Below are 21,287 nucleotides of genomic sequence, written 5' to 3'. Positions count from 1 at the left end.
TATTTGACCAAAGTTCAGGTTTGGAATGTCCAACTCCCAGCATCCTACTAGCTCTCCAGGTCCAGCAGGGTCTGTGCCAGGATCCCACCTTAGGGATGACGTGCGAGGTGACGGTCACTCCACCTCAGCAGGAAGGGCATCACAAAGGGGAATCTGGAGAGGGCAGTGGATCAGGGCAGTGGGAACCATAGACCTTGACCTGGAAATTCCAGGCTGGGGTATAATGAGCGCAGCGTGAGCGCAGCAGGCCGGCAGGCGTGTGCTTCCCCGCCACATTGTCTGGACTTTCCTTCCTCAGCGTGCAGTGGGGCTCCGGGGCTCCAGAAAGTTTTTTCTTGCATTTTCCTCCCATACAGTAGCAGGCCCATGGGAGGCAGGGCACCCCCAAGGTTGTTGATATCTTTGTGATTTTGCCTAAATAAAGAGTTAAGAGCAAAGGAAGGGATTGGGCGTGGTAGGGCACATCTGTAATCTCAGCACTCTGGAGGCTGAGGCTGGAGGATGGCCATGAGTTCAAGGTTGCATAATGACTTTCTGGCCAGCCTGGGCTACAGAATGAGGCCGTATTTCAAAAAAACAAGCAAACAAACAAACAAAAATAAAAACAAACTTGGAACACAAAGAGCAGGGGAAGGAAGGAAGCCCAAGGAAGACCGTGGGCACCCCGTCCGTGGGCACCCCGTATTTAACCCGCATGCAGATAAGGGGTTTGTGGGATTTCCTTTTGTTTCACTTGGGCTTGTCTAATGGCCTCATTCTTTTAAGGGCTTTGAGCTTTTTGGGGGAAGTTCCTAGTACTGTGAAGGGTTAGGGGTCCTTTTTGCAACGGTGGCATTCGGTGGTACACGCAATGCCCCGCTCCCTGGACTGTGTGGAGGCATCCCCAGACCTCAGTGTCTCCAGCTACACCATGGCAATCACACATGTTTTTGTTGGTGACAGTCCCATGATAACCTGTGTCTAAATTTCCTCCTGTCCAGACCAGACTGCGGAGAGCGTGGTTCCTCTCCTTTCTCCCGTGTGTCCTCAGAATGTTGGATCCAGTCCCTTGAATGCAGGACAGGGCTTGTGCCCCTCTGTGCTTTTCGGATTCCTTTAAACAGAATCCTGTTTCCTGGCCCTGAGGTTTGCACAGCTGGATTACAGAGACCCATCTGCCCCGGGCAGAGCCGAGTGACCGTCCTCCATGGAAGCCCCAGAGGTTTTATTTAGATAGCTGTGCGTTTCTGCCACAGGACAGGCACAGTCGCTGGGGAAGAAGCAGGAGGAATATCCAGTATTGTTAGGGGCTAAGGTCCGGGCAAGGACCCAGATGCCTCTGCGCTGGCTTCCTTCATTCCAGCCGCCAGCCGTGGTGGGGCCTCTCCCAGAAACCTCACAGGAAGTGGTTCTCAGAAATGCTCTTTGGATGCCAGGACCCTCTGCTCAGATTCTTGTCCCTGCTGTGTGGGGGGAGCACTCAAGACACCCGCCTTTTTTTTTTTTTATTTTTGCCAGCATCCTTGTGGCATGTTTCCGTTTTCAAAGTGAATTAAACGGGGCATCTTAGATCTTCCTTCCTGTGACCATGAGGTCCTGTGTGATCTGTGAGGAAGTGGAAGGACACTTATTTATGGGCTGGGGACACCTGAGGACTAGGAAGAACGTGATAGATGACAGAGCAACAAGCACTGGAGTCTGGGGGCAGAAGGGGCAAAACTAAGGTTTTCTTTAGGGAATTCAGAATTATGCAACAGTCGTGCATTTGGCTGCACTGTCGGCCGGAGGCACCCATCCCTAGCAGGATGTGATGGATAGGAGGGGCCTGGAGGCAGCAGCCCTCTGTGTGTGTGTGTGTGTGTGTGTGTGTGTGTGTGAGCGTATGTGTATTTGTGTGTGTATGTGTATATGTGTGTGTTTTTACATGTGTATGTGTATGTATATGTGTGGGTGCCTGCATGTGTGTGTGTGTGTGTGTGTGTGTGTTTGTGGGCGTCGGCGGATCTGTGTGGGGAAGGGAGGAGACTGACTTTTCTAATCCCCAGCTGTAAGCATTGCTGGCAGAACACTGAGGCCTTAAGGAGAGTTCTGGGAATTTGAGAAAAAAATATCTTCTGCCTTTTCTTAGTTATTGGAGTGAAATGTACACAATAAAGCCTTTACTATTTGAGTAATTTTTAAGTGTTCAGCTCACTGGTTTTAGGCACATTCACACTCTTTCCCGGCCCTCACCAGCACCTGTCCCCGGAGCTCTGCATATCGAGGACATGGGGACTTCAGTGACCAGGTCTGAGTCTGCTCTTAGTCAACTAGTTACGGTGATGAAGGCAGAGGAAGCTTGGGGACTGGGGACGTGTGTTTGTGGAAGCTACAGGTGGCGGGCAGCATGCTAGCCACTGGTGCAGCCCCGCCCAGGGTGAAGGGACTTTGCTCAGGTCTCAGTCACTAAAAGCTGTGACTAATTCTCAACTGCAATCGGAGGAACTCCAAGAGCTATAACAATCTGCAAATTATTACCTGAGACCCCAGGCTATCCAACACAGTACAGACAAAAAGACTGAATTTTCTTTTTAATATTCAAAGTTTATTTTATGATCTCAACTTAATTTCTATAGACCCACCCATCTCATCTTGGTTTGCGGGATGCATTCGTTTGATTCAGATTTGCTAACCACTGTTCGCTGAAATCTTCAAGATGTTAGTATGTTCTGTATAAATGCTTTGCATCCGACATTGTGTTCTTGTTTTTTGACCTTAACTTGTTATCTATTGATCTGCTAAAATGGACCTCAGTAGAGCCTGGGATTGAAGAGTTTAAGAATGTAAATGAGGGGCGAAACCGTTGTATCTTTTCAGTCACTAGGGGCATAGCTCTGTTCCCTAGTAAGCTCCAATGTGGGAGACAGCCGTTGACTGAAAAGCTATTCTAGTCCATATTTACTTTCATAATAAATTATGAATGATTTAGCTCTGGTAAATATTTTTCTTAACTCTCTTGGAAATGGCAGGCTTTCCGATGCCACACATGGTTCTATAGTTACATGCCGTCATTTTGCTGATGAATCCGCCTGTTTGTCCTCGTAGGGGCTGCTGAGAGTCAGTGTGGGTTTCTTATGTCTCGGGAGGATTCCTCTGTCCTGGGGTTCCCAGGGACCTCTCCACACCCCTGTTCAGCTGGCTGAGGAAGCCCCATCGGTACCACATGACACCATCAACCCCAGCACCAATGTCTTAGCGGTGTACTGTAAAACCACAGCTCTGACCGAGGGTGGTTGCTTCTCTGCTGTGGTTTCTTCCCTCATTTTTCTTGTCTGACCATAAATGTGCAATGGTTTAGGTAGGTCTTTCGAAAGTGCCATTTATGGTCTACACAGTAGCAGTTGGGGTACACCAACCATTACCATCCATATACTTAAGAAGGTTTTAGTCCTATGCTGCTCACATTGGCGTGTGCCCGAGAGGCATGTCACCTCGAAATCTTCCAAAAGGGTCCCCACTGCTTGTCAAGTGCCGCCCCCGTGCGCCACCATCTTTTCAGGAGTTTGGGATTGGGCTGCACTCAGTACACACACTCTCTGTTTACATTTTTGTCTGGGCTTTCAAGCACAGTTTTAAGAACACAAATCAGATGATATTATCCTCAGCCAGTGATGTTTCCAAGGTGACGCCTCTGGCTTTGAGTTTTAGCATTGCATTTTTAGCAGCTGTCACATATAAAGAGTGAAACTCTCCTGTTTCTTTGCAAAACTACTCTACATGGGAGCCTGGACGGGAGCGCTGTTACATTGGAGTTGCCTCCTGGTTGTGGGGGCTTCATCTAACCATGCAGTTTTCTAGTGTGCCCCATCCCAGACAAGCAAGGTGAACAGATTTGATGGCTATAGACAAGGACATTTTGTAGGATCTCTGGGATTGGGAAGTGGCAGGTCTTGAACCAACAAGACTGTCTACTTGTACACGGTGAGATTTGAGGCCACAAAAAGAAGCAATCCTTTGCTATCCTCAGGATTTCCTGTCCTGGATCGGGACACTCACGTCAGAACGGCAGTGAAACTACCCACATGCCCAGACCATCACTGCTAGGCCCTCCCGATCGGTCCTTTGTCGGGTTCTGCCTCTCATGCCATGGCTTTCTTATCACCGTATTTAGTTCATATTACTTCCTCCTGTTGGCTTGCCAGCCTTGGCTTGGAGTTCTGCGGCCCTGTTATCTCCATGAACAACATACAGGTGCCCTGTGGTCACAGGCATTGTCGTCCACAAAGACCGTTCACTTATGCCTTCCTTTTCAAAGATCCTGTGTGGTTGGCCCCTGAGGTGTTAGTTTCACAGACATCCTTCTCCTCCCTCTTGACAGGAGGGGCAGGCCTCCTGTTCACAGGCTCACCCCCAGAGAGAGGGTGAGAGAGCTTGTGTTGCGGATCAGGCAACAGTTTGTGACTCTCCTGCCTATCCTCATCTGTTGGAGTTCAGGTCGGCAGGATGGACGGTACGAAGTTTTAGAGTTAGACACTGGACCAGTATGACTCCATGCATAAAAGTATATATTTTTCCTCGCATAAATAAATATAACCACGAATTAAATAAGTCTTAATCACGAGGAGAGTGTAAGCTATGCTGTATGGCAAGCAGGATGAAAAATTATCCACGAATTTGATGACAGCGGAATCACTAATTGACAATAGAATTTCCACAGAAGGAAATTAAACCCTTTATCATCTGTTGCGAAATAAGATGCGCCACAGGCTTGTTGGTTTCTCCCTCTCTTCCCCTCGCTCCTCTACACCCCAGAGTAGAAGATGGCGTGTGATATCGGCAGTGATTTAAAATGTTTGTTTGTCCAGTGAAAGACAGTGCGGTCCTCCAGCCACTGGCTTCATGAAACCCTCTTTTTGAGGGTTTCAGATTCCTGAAATATCTTACTTAGTCAGGCTTTTTCTCTTTCCCCTTTCCAGTTTGCTACAAACCCAAGGCTCCTTAAAGGCTCAGCCAATGGAATGCGGAAGGATAAATAAACCATTGCCTCTGCTCACTCCCGCTGTGTGTGAAGCAAGCCCTTTGGCTCCACTGCTGTCACCTGTGGGACCCTCAGGTGTCAAAGATGGCTCTGCTGATGGGAAATCTTGACTCTGTATGGAGCTATAGAGCATCACGTCAAACCCGGCCTTGGGCTTGGAATGAATGGTTCCTGTAATTAGCACACACTCTGGGTCACGGAGGGAAAGACACCAGGAATTCCCCAAGAGCCCCCAGATTCCCCAGATTCCACATGGGATCCAGTTAGGGACTTCTCTGAAGGTATTATGTGGAAACGGGGGTGGGATTTGACCTGGGGTCAGATGTAAGAGAGCTGTCTGAATTCAGGGGGCGAGGCTGGGCAGGATGCTAGAGGTCTTGCGGGGGGGAGTTCAGAAGAGAGAGATGGGGGAACAGAGAGGAGTGTGGAGAAGAAGGAGGAAAGAAGGATGGGAACAAGCTTGGGTGTACAGATTGCCACCTCACGGAGGGAGGAGAGAGACATCTGCCATCTCTTCATGCCTGGTTATGTAAAACTGTTTTAATAGGAGCAGCGAGCCGCTTCCCGCCACCCGGCTAGCTTTACCTGAAATAATTACATGGAAACTGTATTCTTTTAAACACTACTTGGCCCATTAGCTCTAGCCTCTTATTGGCTAGCTCTTACATATTGATCTAACCCATTTCTAATAATCTGTGTAGCCCACGAGGTGGCTTACCAGGAAAGATCTTAACCTGCGCCTGTCTGGAGTGGAAGAATCATGGCAACTCCTGACTCAGCTTCTTTCTCCCAGCATTCTGTTCTTTTTACTCCGCCTATCTAAATTCTACCCTATCAGAGGGCCAAACAGTTTCTTTATTAGTTAACCAATGAAAGCAACAGATTAGAAAGAAATCACTCCCACATCGTAAAACCAGCTCTTTCTTAAAGGACAACTGGGATATCTGTGTGGCCCGACTTGTGTTGCTGGTCTTTGAGATAATGGCTATGGGATTAGGTGAGGAAGAGGGGGGCCAGTGAGAACAGCGTGTGGGGGATGTGGAAGGTGGGCTTGTGTGAGCATGCTGAACGATGAGCTCTGTCTGAAGGTGGGGACTCGCCACGCCCACTTCCCTGTCCCTGGCCAGTGACTCAACCGTCACGGGATGGGTCACTCTAGGTCATGTCCACCCCGGGTCCCAGCAGACATTTGGAGCCCACCAGCTCATCATACGTGTAGCCGTGTGATGGCCAGCGTCACATGACAACTGGTTATAGTCACATCTGTCCGCAGCTGGAGATGTTGGAGCTCTTGGCCATCATTACTTGTTCCCTCTGGGGCATCCTCTTCCCCAGGAAGAACATTGGATGTCCGCCCCCATCCAGTGGGAGCGAGAGAGGGAAAGCAGGGAAAATGAGTCAACGGAGTTGCACGATGAGGAAAATGGGACAAGAAATGCAGTCACATGCTGGTCGTCCTCGAAGCCAAGCCTACACCCTCGTTTCCACAGTGCGGTGGCGGTGGGAGTCCACATGGGTTCTGCAACTCGGTTCCAAATGAGAACCAGATGGAGCAGGGATCGCGCAGGCAAAGCCTTAGTCATATTATTGGGGGTGGGGGTGGGGCGGGAGAAGGCGCTGAGCATTAGGAACTCAGTTGGTTTGCTAATTTTTAATTTTATTTTTGCCAAGAATGTATCAACACTTATAGTTGTTGTCAAACTGGAGCAGGGTTGTTTGTAAGTTTTCAGGGCAGTCACGGCTGCTCTGTGCCGGCCTTCCGTTATCAAAGGAGACAGAAGTGGTGTTTTACTGAACTTTAACATTTTGCTGAGTTTAGTAAAATGATATTTTACTAAATTATCCTTTAAATGAATGAAGAAATAAAGAATGTTTTTCATATCTCTGGAGTGTGGTTTCTGTCTTAAATAAGCAAAACTAAATGACAGAACACTGCAATAAGGGGAAGCGGAGGTGGACACAAGCCCATTGGACTGCAGGGGACAACCTTTTACCTTTCAATCTACCAGGCGTATTTTTGGAAGTTCAAAAATGCTGTGCAAATGTCAGCTCTTTCATTGGTTTGTGCTTTAGAGTGGTGGGAGAGAGCTTTGAGCTTCCCATAGGCTAAGCACAGACTGTGCCCATGACTTATACTCCTGACCCTCTTTTGGCTTTTTATTTTGGGACAGAATCTCCCTAAATTGTCCAGGTTGACTTTGAGTTTCACTGTGTAGCCCAGGCACACTCTGAACTTGGGATCCTTCTTCCCTGGCCTCCTGATTAGAAGGGATCAGAAGCTTGTGCCATCAAACCCGGCTCAAATCTAAGTGATTACTATTGATGCTGTGATAGCTGACTTATATTGTGATATCTATTTAGATATTCGTTTTCTAATCCTGTGCACAGTTGAGTCCATGAACATTTCCAGTTTGTGTAAGGTTGTACCCCTGACTCTCCCACCCGCAGCACACGAAGGCCCTGCTTTCTGCTAGGTTCCCTTCATTTGTGCATGCTTTCGTCCTGCTCCAGTAGTTCTGAAATACATTCCTCCTTCATATATTTCTTAGATCCCTGAAGAAGTGCCGTGACAGGAAGTGCAGTAGGCTAGCCGCCCCCCCCCCCCCATGAATACTTTGACATTTCACACAGGACAGGGAATGTGGGAAGGAATCTGAAAGATAAGCTGTTTGGGCTTGGCAGAGCTCCACATGGCCCTATTTGGTGGGATGCGGAACACATAAAAATTGTTCAAGCGGGGATGTTGAATGTCCACTGCCATCAGAAGCAAAGGACCAGCTCAATCTGTGTGTTCCTTCCAAGCCTTGTTCTGATGGCACGCGGGTCACAGCTGATCCGTGGGGCAGACCACCCATCCCTCTGCACAGTAGTGTGGCAGCTGGCAAGTGCGCTGATACAGCAAGCATGTTGCCACTTGTCTGCATGTGGAGTGTCTGTGATGTTAAGAAGGGCTTCTTGGTGTCTTCAGCTCAGGGACAACCTAGAAGAGCCTTCATTTCCCTGAAGTTTTTTGACCTCCATCTCTGGCATCTTCTTCTTTGACAGGGACAGTGTGGGCTGTGAACTTACTGTGTGTTTTCAACCTAGCGTATTTGACACCATTAAGGGTGCTGGGTCTACTTTCTGGAAACCTTAATGGGAGGGCGAGAGAAAGTTTTACTAATGCAAATGTTTTTCACCTGTCCTGAGAGGTTTGCAGGGCTACTCAAGGAATATGAAAGGTATTTATCTGGGGATTACATCTTAGAGCCTTCTGCATTCCTTGAATATTGTGCCTTCTGCTTCTGTTTAACGCTGTCTCTGCTGTTGAAGCTTGTGTACGCTCACATCTGAAGGGTGACAATGGGGACTAGCTACACTTTTTGTTACTGTGACTAAATACCCAACAGGAAGCAACTTACAGAGAGCAAGGGCTGGTTTTGGCTCACAGTTCCAAGAGACAGTCCATTCTGGAGACAGCAGGGCAGCAGATGGCTCCATAGCAACAGGAACATAGATGTGGGACTCTTCACATTCTGGTGGAACGAGAAATAGACAGAAAGAGACAGAGCGGAGCTGTGATGCTCCAGGTCCACTCCTAGCGATCCACTCCCCTCATGAAGGACCTGCCTCCTAAGGACTCCATACCCTACCCAAACAGTGCCACCAGCCGGGGACCAAGTATTCAAATACCAGGGCACTGGAAACAGGTTTTGCTCTCCAGCTTCTCCGTGGACAGCTTCTCATGCTTTTGTTCTGGGCTGCAGAATGTGTCTGGCGGGAGGTGACAGACAGGACTTTCAGGAGGGATGCGGTTTTTGTTCAGTTCCCAGACCCAACACATGTATCCTTATTCGCATAGAAAATCTTGATCGTTTTTTTTTTTTTAAGACACCAGGAAATCTTATTACCAAGTTCTGGTCCCCAGAAATCACCTCAGAAGAATTGACTGTTCTAATAACATCTAAATTACAATATACTTTTCAGAAAGAAAGAATGAGGAGGAAGAGAAGGAGGTTTGGAGGTGAGAAGTTGAGGTTGAGGCACGGTCTCTCTCAGTAAAATGTGACTGTTTTTAGTTGAGTCCCCTCTGTGAGGCTTGTCCCTGGGTACCTGGGTTATCTTGTTTGTGGATGGCCAACTTCTGTGAGAGAGGCCAAGTCTCACATGGCCTATCCTTTGAGATTATCACCACATTCCAGGGCCTCAAGTGGGCAGCATTCCTGACCAACTTCCTCCTGCTGGCCTCTCATGGGAAGACAGAGCAGGATTAAGTCTAATTGACCCTAGGAGGGGAAGAGACTGTGCAATTCACAGAATGTTCCAGTTCCTCCTGTTCTAGAATCTGAAACAGATGGGCTTGGGAGCTGGTGTATGTGGCCCAATGTGCTCCAGGCACGGAGAAGAATGAGCAGGGCTTCAGAAGGTCCCTCAGATCCAGAGCCAAGGGGGCACTGCTGGGCTCACAAACCACACGCGTCTTTTCATTGTGCTGAGGGGCCTCAGGAAGCCACGAAGTTTGTGACACCACCCTTACCATGAGACGGTCCTGATAACCTGGAATCTATGTAAGCCATAGAGTCATGGGCCCCTTGCAAGCCTGACATGTTGCCATGCATGGATAAGACTGTGTGAACAAGGCTTTTGTTTCAATTAGTTATTTCAGAAGTAAACGCCAACCCTGACTGAAAGGGAACCTCAGGGTATGATGTGTATTGGTTTTAACTCTATGCCCTGGAATTGCAGCAGAATAGCCCCCTGTGTCTGGTGAAAGTCAGCTAGGGCTACTTCATAAAAACGGAAATCATTAAGGACCAGAATAGTGACATTTCAGACTAAAAATCCTGTTTAACAAAGCAAACAAGCATCACATGACGGGTGGCTGTTTTTTCTAAAACCTAATGGTTGTTTTCAATCAAGTCAATTACATAAGATGCAAGGCCACCCAGAATACAGCACGGCATGGTCTCAAACTTGTCTCTTTGTGGGTTTGGTGGTGTTTACCTGCAATCCCAGCACCAGGAAGGCTGAAGCAGAGTATTTAGAGCTCCAGGCTAGCCTGATTATAGAGAGAGAGACTATGTCTCAATCTTAACTTCTCACCTCCAAGCCTCCTCCTTCTCTTCCTTTTCCTTATTACTCTTTTTTCCCCTGAAAAACATAGTGTAATTTAGATGCTATTAGAATGGTCAGTTATCCTGAATTGCTTTTTAGGGACCAGAATTTGGTAATAAGATTTCCTGTGTGTCTAAAAAATACAAAAATTTCCTATGTGAATAGAGATACATGTGTTGGATCTGGGATCAGACATTTTCATGTAATGTAGAGTCTAGGCTGTGAGGAAAGGGCACTCTACTTCTTTGGTTTAGTTTTCAGATTCTGTCAAGAGTTCTTAAGACCTGAAGTAGGTTCCAGACAAGATGCCTACCGGTTACCCACTTTCACCATCTCCGCCCAGGGTGAGGGTTGGGGTGTCCTCTGTGCTTATAGAATCCACTGCTAGTTATAGGAACAACTCTGAGAGATTTGATTCGATGAACTCCTTCAGAGTGAAGGGAGCTGAGCTTCCTAGATGGCAGCAGCGTTTCAGACAGAAAAACCCCAGCCTCATCACATCGCCGTCTTTGGCTTGTCTTCCAATGTGGTGTTTCATAGGAACTACCATTGTCTTTCCTGTAGAAATTCTGGTAACCTCAAGCTGTTGTTGACCCTCTGTTACGTGTGGGTGACTGGGATCCAAGTCTCACATGGACCCTGCAGTCTCCTGCCTGGTTAATTTCTCTGGGTGAGATCAATGGGGACAGGATGAGATTAAGCAGAATCGAATGAGTAGGGCGAACTGCCCTTGCTTCACGGCACAAGGTGTGAGGAACGGCAGATGCCAGGGAGGAGGATGGCCTGCCACCGTTGGGACTCGGAGTTGCCTGCCTCCTGGTGTCCACGATGCTGGAGCTGAGACAGACTCAACAATGGCTGACATGCCACCGGTTCATTAATTAGTGACATCCTTTATTACTGCAGGCTTTATTACCCAAGCAGGTTTTGGATAAAACAGCTCTACACTAAAATTCAGGGTGTAGCTAAAGGCTCAGGGTGTCCCAGAGTAAATCAGCATGTCACGGGACTCAGGTGGTCAGAGGTGAAGACAGTTAAGGCAGCCTGTCTGTGGAGTCCCACGGTGTTTTCTCTGTGTGCTCTGGACGGTCCTTCTTCAGTTCAGGCTAAAGACTTAGCCCTGGTGGCAATGGAAATCCACATTCAGAAGCAGACAGAGCACAGGGAGCGATCTGAAATGTCAGGAGGGCCATGAGAGTACACGCTGAAATAGCCGGGCTGTGAGTCAGCTTGAGGAACAGATCTTGACCGCTGGGCTTTACTTGGATCGCTGTCAAGTGTCCCCATGTCCAAAATATAAAATTAAGAACAGCTCACTGTCTTGGAGGCACTTGTTCAGCTTTAACTCATAAAATAAGTGTCTCCAGATGGGGTTGTTTTGGGTAGAGGATCTCCATGGTGATGCAGCCTCAAGGATGCTGTTAAAAATATAGGCTTCTCGTGAGCCAGGAACTATTAATAGCATACTTTTATTTTGAAGGATCTGTTGCCACCTGAAGCAGACTATGGGTCTAAATTTTATTTCTGAACTGACACAGTGTCTTTAATAAAGCTTGCTGAATGGTTCACTCTGATCCTCTCCACCCCCCTTTAGCCCCATGCCACTGTCTATAATGGTTTAAAACTTGGATTCTGCCAGGGGCGTTGTAAAGTGTAGGGTGTACGTCTTTTCTTCTGTTGGCCAATTAATGTCCTGGATGCTAGGCTGGGTTCTGATTTCAATCTCATCTTAGCATGCTACATTAAAGCGCTTCCTTTCGTCTCCGTACCTGTGGGATGGAGGTGCTTTTGAGATGTGGTGATTACTGACTTCTCACTGGGCATCTGAACGCATTCCTCTCTCCAGCTCTTGTTGATGTGTATTAGCAGACAACAACAAAATGTGTTTTGCAATAGAGTGTTCTTTAATGTCCAGGCTTTCATTGAATTTGAACACCTGGGCTTGAAGACCAGCTCAGTCACTCACTATTCTTTCACTAGTCTCTTGCACACCTCTAAGTCCCTGCAAACACAAGGACCAGCAGAACCCATTTCATGGAGCGCTTGCTCTTAGGTATGAAACTCCTAATTTCTGTGCCTTGCAACACTGTTCATATAATCCCCAGGTGAGCCCATTTCTGACAGACAAAGGACAACCAGTTTAGTGACGTGCATTATTGAGTCTAAGGCCGCTAAGGGTTTCTCTAAGGAGTGTGATTCATCATTAATCACCTCCAGGATCTAGAGCTGCTGGGTCTCACGAAGGGTGATCGCTGGGACTTGCCTCACAACTGGATGAAGATGCTGATGTCTGCCATAATTCAGATCTTTGTAAAAATGACATTTCTTTATTTACTATGGGTGGAGTTGTGTGCGTGTGCCGTGGCACTCATGTGGCAATCGGAGGACAGTTTGCCGAAGTGGGTGCTGTCCTTCCACTGTGTGGGTCCTGGGGGCTTGGACCCCAGCGGTTGGGCTTGGTGACGAGTGCCTTTGTCCTCTGACTCACCGTACTTTGACCTCCTGTTTAAACTTGCTGTCTTTCTTTCTTTCAGGGTGACTACGGCTGTGGCGGCTCTGGCTGTGGGAAATGTGACTGTCATGGCGTCAAGGGACAAAAGGTGAGTGGACGCACATCATGATCTTTTTCTGAATGCCGCCCCTTCCCCCAAATCATGAGATTAACACTATGCTTGGCAGCCCAAGGCCAACCCACTTCCTGCTTTCTCAGTCTCCCTGAGCAGCACAAGGGAAGCAGAGTGTTTAACAATGTTCTGAGCAATGTTGTCACCATTAGCAGGTGTTCTCCGGGCATCATCGTTATTGGTGGCACTGAGCGTGGAGAGTCCGGATAGCTTCCCCGTGCTGGCTGTAGAGGAGCAAGGGTGCCAGCACGGTGTTCTTGTACTCGATGGTCCTTTTTGGAATTGATGGATAAGGGCTAAATTTAGCCTTTTTTTTCTGGTGTCTGTGGTCATGGGTCCTAAATGACATACAAATGCCTTCAGTTCCCAAGGGCATCCCTTTGATAGTCTAAAGTGTACACACATTAAATTCATTTTGATTTGTTGTTCTTAAAAATAGGATGGGAGCAACATAGAACACACACACACATGAGAGAAAGAGAGACAGACAGAGAGAGAGACAGAGAGAGAGAGAGAGACAGAGAGAGAGAGAGACAGAGAGACAGACAGAGACCAGAGAGAGAGAGCGAGAGAGCAATAGCCACCTAAGTGGGGGAGAATGTCCAAGCCTGAGAAAGGTTGCGATTGGTTTCTGAGATGGATGTGCTTTCTGGTGTCCCCCGGGAACACTCGGATATTCCCTTCTGTGGAAACTGGACTATCTGGGGCCAATGGCCACATTGCTTTGTGCCGTGTCAGGCGCTCCCTGGGATTAGCAGACTTTGTCTCCCATTCCTGAGGTAGATCTGAACACTGTCGTCATGGAGCCAGTACAATGCCAGACAACCTGCCGTTTGGCTCTCACTGAATTTCAGAGTCAGCCTGAATGGTTTATTTCCCCAGCTGCCTGGAAGATCTCTCTTTACTCAAGTTAGGTAACTGATTTGGCCTGCGTACAGTCCCTTTGTGTCCTCAGGGCTGGCCTTGTTGGGAATGCTGTCTTAAACTGATAGGGCCTGGATATCCTTGCTTGATAAGGTATCCCTCTCCTAGCCCTTGGGGTGGTAGAGGTACCCCAGCTGCTGGCATCTGCTTCATGTCAGCACGTTAAGCGTGTACGCATTGCTGGAAGAGGGCTTGCTTAAGACTTTCTAGTCCCTTGACCAATGCAGTCCTCATTTATATAGAGCTACCGCTGTTTCTCACCCTGCAATGTCCAGAGAAAGAACCTGTATTAAACTAGAGGGTAAGAGGCTGCCCCTCTACAAAGAGTCCCAAACAAGAGGCCAGATTCCAGAAGCAGTGGAGAAAATACATCGCTGTCCTGGGAGCTAGAAGGGACAGCTTCCCTGGTGAAGTAGGATTAGGGCCACACTGTGTTCCCTGCACCTGGCCTGTTTGCATATCAATTAGACTCCAGTGTCACATGCAGGTGGAAAGACTTGTCTATTTATTTTCATTAATCACCGCAAACTGCCTATGCCCAGTAGGTAAACACTATCATAGAAACGCTTTGTCTTTCTGCCTAGGGATCCATGCAAGGGGACTTCATGCAATCCTGGGTGCACAGAGAGTCTTAACTAAGTTATTCCGGTATCCCATATCTTCATAGAAGACTTTAACCCAGCGGTTACCCAGACCCTTGCCAAAGATGTGGGAGGAAACACATTACCCTGTCGCTACTCATTACACTGCCTCTGATTCATGGCCCCACTCCACATGCTTAGTCTGTGTGCTGCGGAGCTGGCGTCGTCATGGAGAATGCTCCCTCTCTCTGCTGTCTCTCTGTCTCCAACGTACATGTGGTATCAGAACTGAACGGGCCGGCCTGGAAGCAATTTTTCTACTTCTACCTTGGAAATCTGGGAAGCATTTGGTGTAGTGTTTGAGGCAAGTTTGCACAAGACAGGTTTTTCCCTAATGGGCAGATACCTTGTGGCTTGACTAGCCGCTGAGCCCCCATGGGTGTCTGATACAGTCGCTCAGGTCCCCTGTTTGACTTACCAGACATCGTCCCACAGACGACAGCTGCTGCTCACAGGCAGTAGGGTTAGGCTTAGGTGTGTCAGAGTGGAAAAGAGAAGGAGAGGCTGAGTTTCCATACCCACATGGCTCATGCATGGTGCTGAGCACTTTTTCACGGGTTACCACGACACTTGCCGTGGAAGAACACAGCTACTGTGGATTCTCAACTTGGTCACTACATTTTGAGTGTGACAATTGTGTGTGCGTGTGTAGGTCCGTGTGTGTTTAGGGATGTCTTACAGCTTCCTTGGTCTTTATACACTTAGTGTGGGGGGCACACTGCTCCATTTGTGATAAAGAGAGATGCCCCTGGATATAGCTAAGTATGTCTTGGGGAACGGGGTCAGGACCTACTGGGTTAACCCAGTCTTGACAGCTGCTAGTTGGAGCCCTGGGTGGTTTCATTCGCAATGTCAGGGTAAGACGATGAGTCCACTTAGTTGAGCTTCTTCAAGAGCTATGCTGCCCTCTGAGCTGATAATGGAGGGAAGAGTGTCTGGAGGGTAACTGAGAAGTCAGCTTGTCCCCCTAGGCTGTGGGCAGCCCTTCCAGGTCCTGGTCAGCAAACAGACCACAGGGGGTCATGCTCTGACAGGGAGCTGGCCAGGTAGGCCCTGTGTCTGTGGTCCAGTTTCTCCTCTGAGAGCCAGGTTGTGGGGATCCTGCCCAGAGCTATAGCATTCAGTTGATCTTGGAAAAGCTCGTTCCTTACACCAAGGCAATCAGTTTAGGGTATACCTAGAGGTACAGAACTGCACCCCTCTCTCAGTGAGAATTCCCATAAAAAACACTGGCACACAGGTGATCTGGAAGGGAATTCACGGCTCTGGTTAAAAACCAGCAAGTGACCCCCTCATTACCCATTGGGTATGCCGCCTCCTATGCTTCCGCTGGTAGCAAATGTGGCCTTATCATATATGCAGGCAGGACCCAAGTGTAAGCATGGCCACAACTTTCTTCCAACTCCCGGGGAAGATACGCTGTCCCTATACATTCTGCAGGCTCCTTAGAGCTCAGGTGGGCTTGCCTCTGTCTGTCTAGGGAAGTGTGATGCTGGCCAGTTTGTGTTTGGTTGTGCTCTTCTGGTTGCTCAGAGAACAGTGTGTAAGCCATGCAACGTAGGAGCGAAGACCTCTCCACAAGGAGCGCTCACTCTAGTCACAGCCGACCCTAAGAAGAGAGGTGGAATTTTCCATCCTCTCAAATCTAAGAGCTGTTTTGCACTGCCTGTCTCCCATCCCTTCAGGGCCAGAGGTTGCCATGCCTCCTGTCTCAGAACCGGAAATTCTCTGACTCCAAGAGCGTCGTGGCTTGCATTCTAGTCATTTTTGAGCTATGCTGTGATGATCAGAAAAATCCCTCAGGCCATAGCATCACTGTTAAGATACTGGACTCTTCCTTTGCTACATCACAAACACAGGCTGCTCTCTGAGTCATTGTTAGGTCGGAGGTGACATTCTCTTCCGAGGCAAGCACTGCACTTTATCAGTATTTTTGGAGAATTCAGTAATCTTCCATTTATAAATGTATTCATTTCTGTTGATTTTTTTTAAAAAAAGAAAACATTTCAGCCACGATTTTATTGTGAAATATAAACGTACAAACATGTTTTTTTTTATATTCTGCTTTACATATGGGTTAGTGACTCTCTTTTTATTCCTTGTTATTCTTTGTGGCTGTACATAACTGAATAAATTGAGACCCTTAAGGATGACAAGACAAGATTACCTTTTTATGGCTCATAGAGATTTGTAAATTTATTTCCCATAAATTAAGCCACACCAAGCATAGTGCTTAAATGGTAGAGGAAGCCCATTGCTTCCCAGGCAATACATTCTTTTGTGTAGCTGGTGAAAGATTTTTGTGAAGATTCTTTGAGACTCTGAGCCAGTTAACTGATTTGAATAAGCAACAGGTTATTCATAAGAGTAAGTAAATTGACTAAATACTTTCTTTGAGAAGATGCTTCATTGAGTAGAATCTAGTTCGCTTCAAAAAGAAAATTCATTTTTTATTTTCAATGTATGAGATATATAAAATCAAGCTACATGAAAGAAATGCTACTACCCACTGTAAAATATTGAAAGACTTTCTTACTAGGTCCAAGGCTAGTAAGTGCCCTGAGTGTCTCTAAGATTGTCCCTAGTGTTTTTTGAGCCTGGCAGGACATCTTTTTGTTTACCAGTGTTCAGAACGGTCTGGAGGCAATGCATCCTGTGTAGTTTCCCCAGATGTGGTCTTTACACTACCTGTAGGATGTCGGTTCATGCCCTTTGGTTTAGGAAGATTCCGAGGACAGTTTGGGAGATGAGCAAAACACACGTTTTTGGCGCAGGTGGCTAAGAACTCTGCTGTGGGTTCCTCTGTGTCACAAGGCATGGCTTTTTATTAGGTGGCTCAGACCAGCATGTACCCAGAGCTAGCACGAATCCCGCCCCAGAGGGGTGTGCCCATGTGGCATGGTGGCAGTGCCAGTATTTTTTTTTGGGGGGGGGGATAAGTGTGAGGAACATTCACTTGCTGGCTCAACTCATGGCAGGTTCACAGACTGCAGACCAGCCTCACACTCAGCTAAACTCCTGCATTTAGACAAAGATGGAGACCAAGCGACCAGCTCCCAGAACCTAGGCTGGGAGACATCAGACTGCTTGTCAATCCTGGAGGAAGTGTGAGCCTGGGCGTGCTTGGGAGGACTTTCTGGAAGCATCGGTCATTCACTTCTAGTTTATCTGTGATTTTGGCAGCCATTTTCAGAATCGTTATTCTGTGACTTCCAGGAGAAGCTGGTTCCCGTATCCGGTGTCCCAGCTTCCCTGAACAACTCAGTGTTCTTCTGTTGCTAAGCACTCTTCCTGCCGAGCATCTCCATCCGAGTGCCGCCCAGGCTCCCCTGCTTGCCAGCACTCCTTAGTTAGGTATCATGACAAGGGTGCTGTGTGAAATGTCACTGCGTTTCTGAGAGTGCGGGGCTGCATTTCTGAGAGTGTCTGGCTCCAGGATTCTCAGCAATGCATGTTTGTCTATAGGCTCTGGGGATGTTCTCTTCCCGTTTGCTGGGTGATATGGGCCAGCATACACTCTTCCTTTTCCATGTGTGTCTGGTGTCTTGTCATGCCAAGATTTTTTCCAGATGTCCCGATTTCCTATTTCCTCACACTGCTCATGAATCATCCTCTGGCTCCCTGATCGTGAGAATCAGCATGGATTCCCACAGCCACCTACTTTTGTCTTTTTTTCGGGAGAGGGGGGTGACTTTTAAAAGGATTTTTATAAAAAGTGCCGGAATCCCAGGACACATAGTCACAACTCGCCACAGGGAAGACACTAAAAGGGATCCATGCCCGTGTGGGTGTGTCTCATCCCGCCCACTGTGTCCTGTTATGTCTCCCTGGTATATCAGTACCCTTTAAGGGACCTCGAGCTGCCTCTGCCACCTCTCACATTCATCTGCCTAGGCCTCAACCTTACCTCCATGTGCCCCGCCCCCCTGCCGCCCCCCCCCCCCCCCCCCCCCCCCCCCGGCTGTGTGCCTCCAAGGCCTTTACGCTCTGGGCTAACTCTCCACAGCTCTCCACTTGCAGCTGTTTGGAATGTACCCCCTCCAGCACAGCTTGGAACATAGTAAGTGCATTTGGTTCCCATGTTCCGAAACAGCAGCAGGGAATTTAATACCTTGAAATTAGGTCCAGGGGTTGGCTCGAGATTCTGGCTAAGAAGCCCATGGCCCTGAACGTGATATATAGTCCTAGATTCGAAACGTTCAATTTCATGCCTTATTAGAAGTGGGCTTTCCTGGGAGATTGTCCATGGGATTCCATCCCAGAGCAAGTCCTCAGCAGCCTCGTATCCCGTGGCTTCAGCATCCTGGCGTTTCACATGAGGCCACACTGTGCGTGGGGCAGGCGTTTTGCGGTTCTTGTCTTAGCCATACATGGCCAAGTTACAATGTTTTCTTTTTGTATATGTGAGCCCAACACAACACTGGCTGACGGGAAAGGAGTCTTTGAAAGGGACAAAATGAGGTTTTTATGTTTTGATTAAAGATCAAAGACCCTCCATAAGTCCCAACAAATGTAAATGCCCCTGGCTTTCCCTCTTGTGTGTTGGTTGCTGTCACGGGTATGTAGCCTGCTTCCAGGCAGCCGTCAGGCTGATGACGGAGCATGGATGTTGGAAGCGACACCCTTGGAATGACATTAACAGAGCCCTGGGTCCTTGTGAAGTGGTTGGGGGCACAGTGGGCAATTAAACAAAGGGAGAATTAGTCAGAGCTAATGAGCATGCCAGATGACTTTGGGGAAGTGGTCCCTCTTGTTCTGTTTCCCGTTTGGCAAACCCATTATGATGTCAAAGGTACACCTCAACTCCATGTCCGCCTGTGGCTTAGCATACCTCCTGGTAACTATGTGATTTTGTAATAATATCATGCTTATCTGACTCCACATTTAATTGGCTCAGTTTCTTCCCAAGAGGTTCTGGAGGTGTTTGGGGACCCATGTCCAAGACATTGCACGGAGGCTGTCCCTGGCAGCAAGTTCCTCAGTAGAGTCATTCCCCCATTAGTCCTGCTTGTAGACTCATCTGCTAGCAGAGGAAGGATACTTTTAGGAGTGGGTGCTAACTGGGACTTTATAGTGTATTTCCTGGGACCCCGAAGGCTTGTCCAGTGTCCTGCTGAAGCATGTCACACCTAGAGGTCAGCTTGTGGCTCTGGCTGAGAGGTTCAGAGGTGGCGTGAATTCCAGGGTCTAAATTACCAGGTTCCAGGATTGATTTGAACATGGCTTCCTCTGGAAGATTAACCCTCTGATCCAGAAAGTTTCTGAGCAATCCAGCCCTCTCTCCCTCTCCCCTCTGCGGGCTCTCTGTGCTCCCGGGGGCACTGGTTACTAAGACAGGCAGCCCTTATACGAGAGCCATAGTGGAAGGAAGAAGCAGCGATCTGGTAACGATACAGAGATGCTCCAAGCTGGGCACGATGCTCTGGCTCAGAGCAGAACAGTTGGAGAGCTAACAGTGCAAAGTTGATATGGAGGCAATTCAGCCGTGTGCTAGCACATGCCTGAAGCACAGCAGCCTGCTCAGGCGCGACACCCGAGTGGCCTCACTTTGCTTCCCCACTGCACACCAAGTTTACCCTCCTTGTGAAAGGATACATCTTCAATATGGGAGCTTGTTTTAAAGCAGGACTGCCTTGCCTCACCGTACTGAGTCACGCTGATCTAATCAGACCTACATTTTATGGGTTAAAGGAAGGGCCCTGAAGACTCTTCTCCCTAGACTGTGTTTTTATTCAGAATGTTGGGATATTTTCTCCAGAACCATTCCTGCTGGTTTGAGGCATTTTATAAATAATGATTCGTCCCCATGGGTGATGCGGGCAGTGCTCTCCACTGTGTCTCCTGCTGATAAGGAGTAGAAGCCCCAGGGGAGTGGTGTCTTGCTCAGAGGTCCTTGTTGCAGAGAGAGGTCCACACTGCCCATTCCTGGACCACACACAGCCCTGGGAACAGACTGGTGCAGACAGCATCCCATAGCCTATTTCAGGAGGTCGCCCTCCTCCTGGGCTCATCATCCTGCTCAGACTGGGGACAGTTACTCCTTCTTCTTCCAAAGACAATGTGGGTAGTTAATTGAGCATCTTGTTTGCCAGGGTAGAAGCAATATACAGTTGAGGGGACTTCCAGCCGAGCTAATCATAACATTCTCGCGTCTGATGGAGATTAAAGTGATGTTTTTCTTTCTCATGGGTTTTTCAGTTGCTTGTCTCTATTGAGGAGCAACATAGTCTGGGGCCCTGGTGATTCCAAGGCCTGATGATATCAGCTGAGGCCTGAGCTGATGCTAATGCGAGGGGAATTTTACAAGTTTGCTCTCTCGGGCCCCAGACCATCTCGTTACTTATCTTTATAAAATTCTCTCCTGTTCCTCCCTGAGTTACTGGTCCTTTCCCAGTCTTCTCTTCCTCCTTTGCATGCTCATAGCATAGGCTCACCTGATCTAGTTCCCATATCCCAGAATTCTTTCTTGCCCCTGACCTGTGGCTGAGGGCCGAAGAATAGGGGTGGTCTATTTGCGGGTGAACACCAACTGGGTGGGGAGCCCCAGAGCTGTGGCCAGAAGTGCAAGTGAGTTCTGTGGGGTGAATATCAGGAAAGGGGGTCAGGGACCCTGACATCGTATGTAGTACAGGATCATTTTCTTTGTCCTGGTCTGTCAGGATGTTGTAACAAAAGACCCCAGGCTAAATGACTTGTAAACATAGTTCTGCAGACAGGAAGTCTGAGGTCAGGATTTCTTGTCTGATGACAGCCTGCTTCCTCACAGGCAGGTGTTCCCATTGTGTCCTCAGGGTGGGCGAGGCCAGGAGCTCCCTGAGTCCCCAGAGTTTTGGTTCTCCATTAACCTCACTACCTTCCAAAGGCTGTCCCCATGTCCACACCACACCTGGGGACTAGAGCTCCACACATAAGTCCTGCATTCGGACGCAAGGTCTACCTGGGGAAGAGGATGTGTCTGTCCTCAGCGCACCTGCACCCTGAGGCGTACAGTGCAGAACAGCTGCTCAC

The 21,287-nt window shown here is 48.3% G+C and overlaps 1 protein-coding gene across 1 annotated transcript in view; it reads left to right on the top strand.

Moving 5' to 3' along the window:
- Col4a1 (collagen type IV alpha 1 chain) overlaps positions 1-21,287 on the top strand; it is a 114,080-nt gene that overhangs the window by 33,091 nt on the left and 59,702 nt on the right. Inside the window, exon 2 of the mRNA XM_075986139.1 lies at positions 12,625-12,690. Coding sequence (XP_075842254.1) covers positions 12,625-12,690 — 66 coding nt within the window. The remainder of the gene's footprint in view (positions 1-12,624; positions 12,691-21,287) is intronic.

Source organism: Microtus pennsylvanicus, chromosome 9, assembly GCF_037038515.1.
Source record: "Microtus pennsylvanicus isolate mMicPen1 chromosome 9, mMicPen1.hap1, whole genome shotgun sequence".
Classification (NCBI taxonomy): Eukaryota; Metazoa; Chordata; class Mammalia; order Rodentia; family Cricetidae; genus Microtus; species Microtus pennsylvanicus.
The sequence above is the reverse complement of the archived record's forward strand: the minus strand, read 5'-3'. Positions and strand labels throughout refer to the sequence as shown.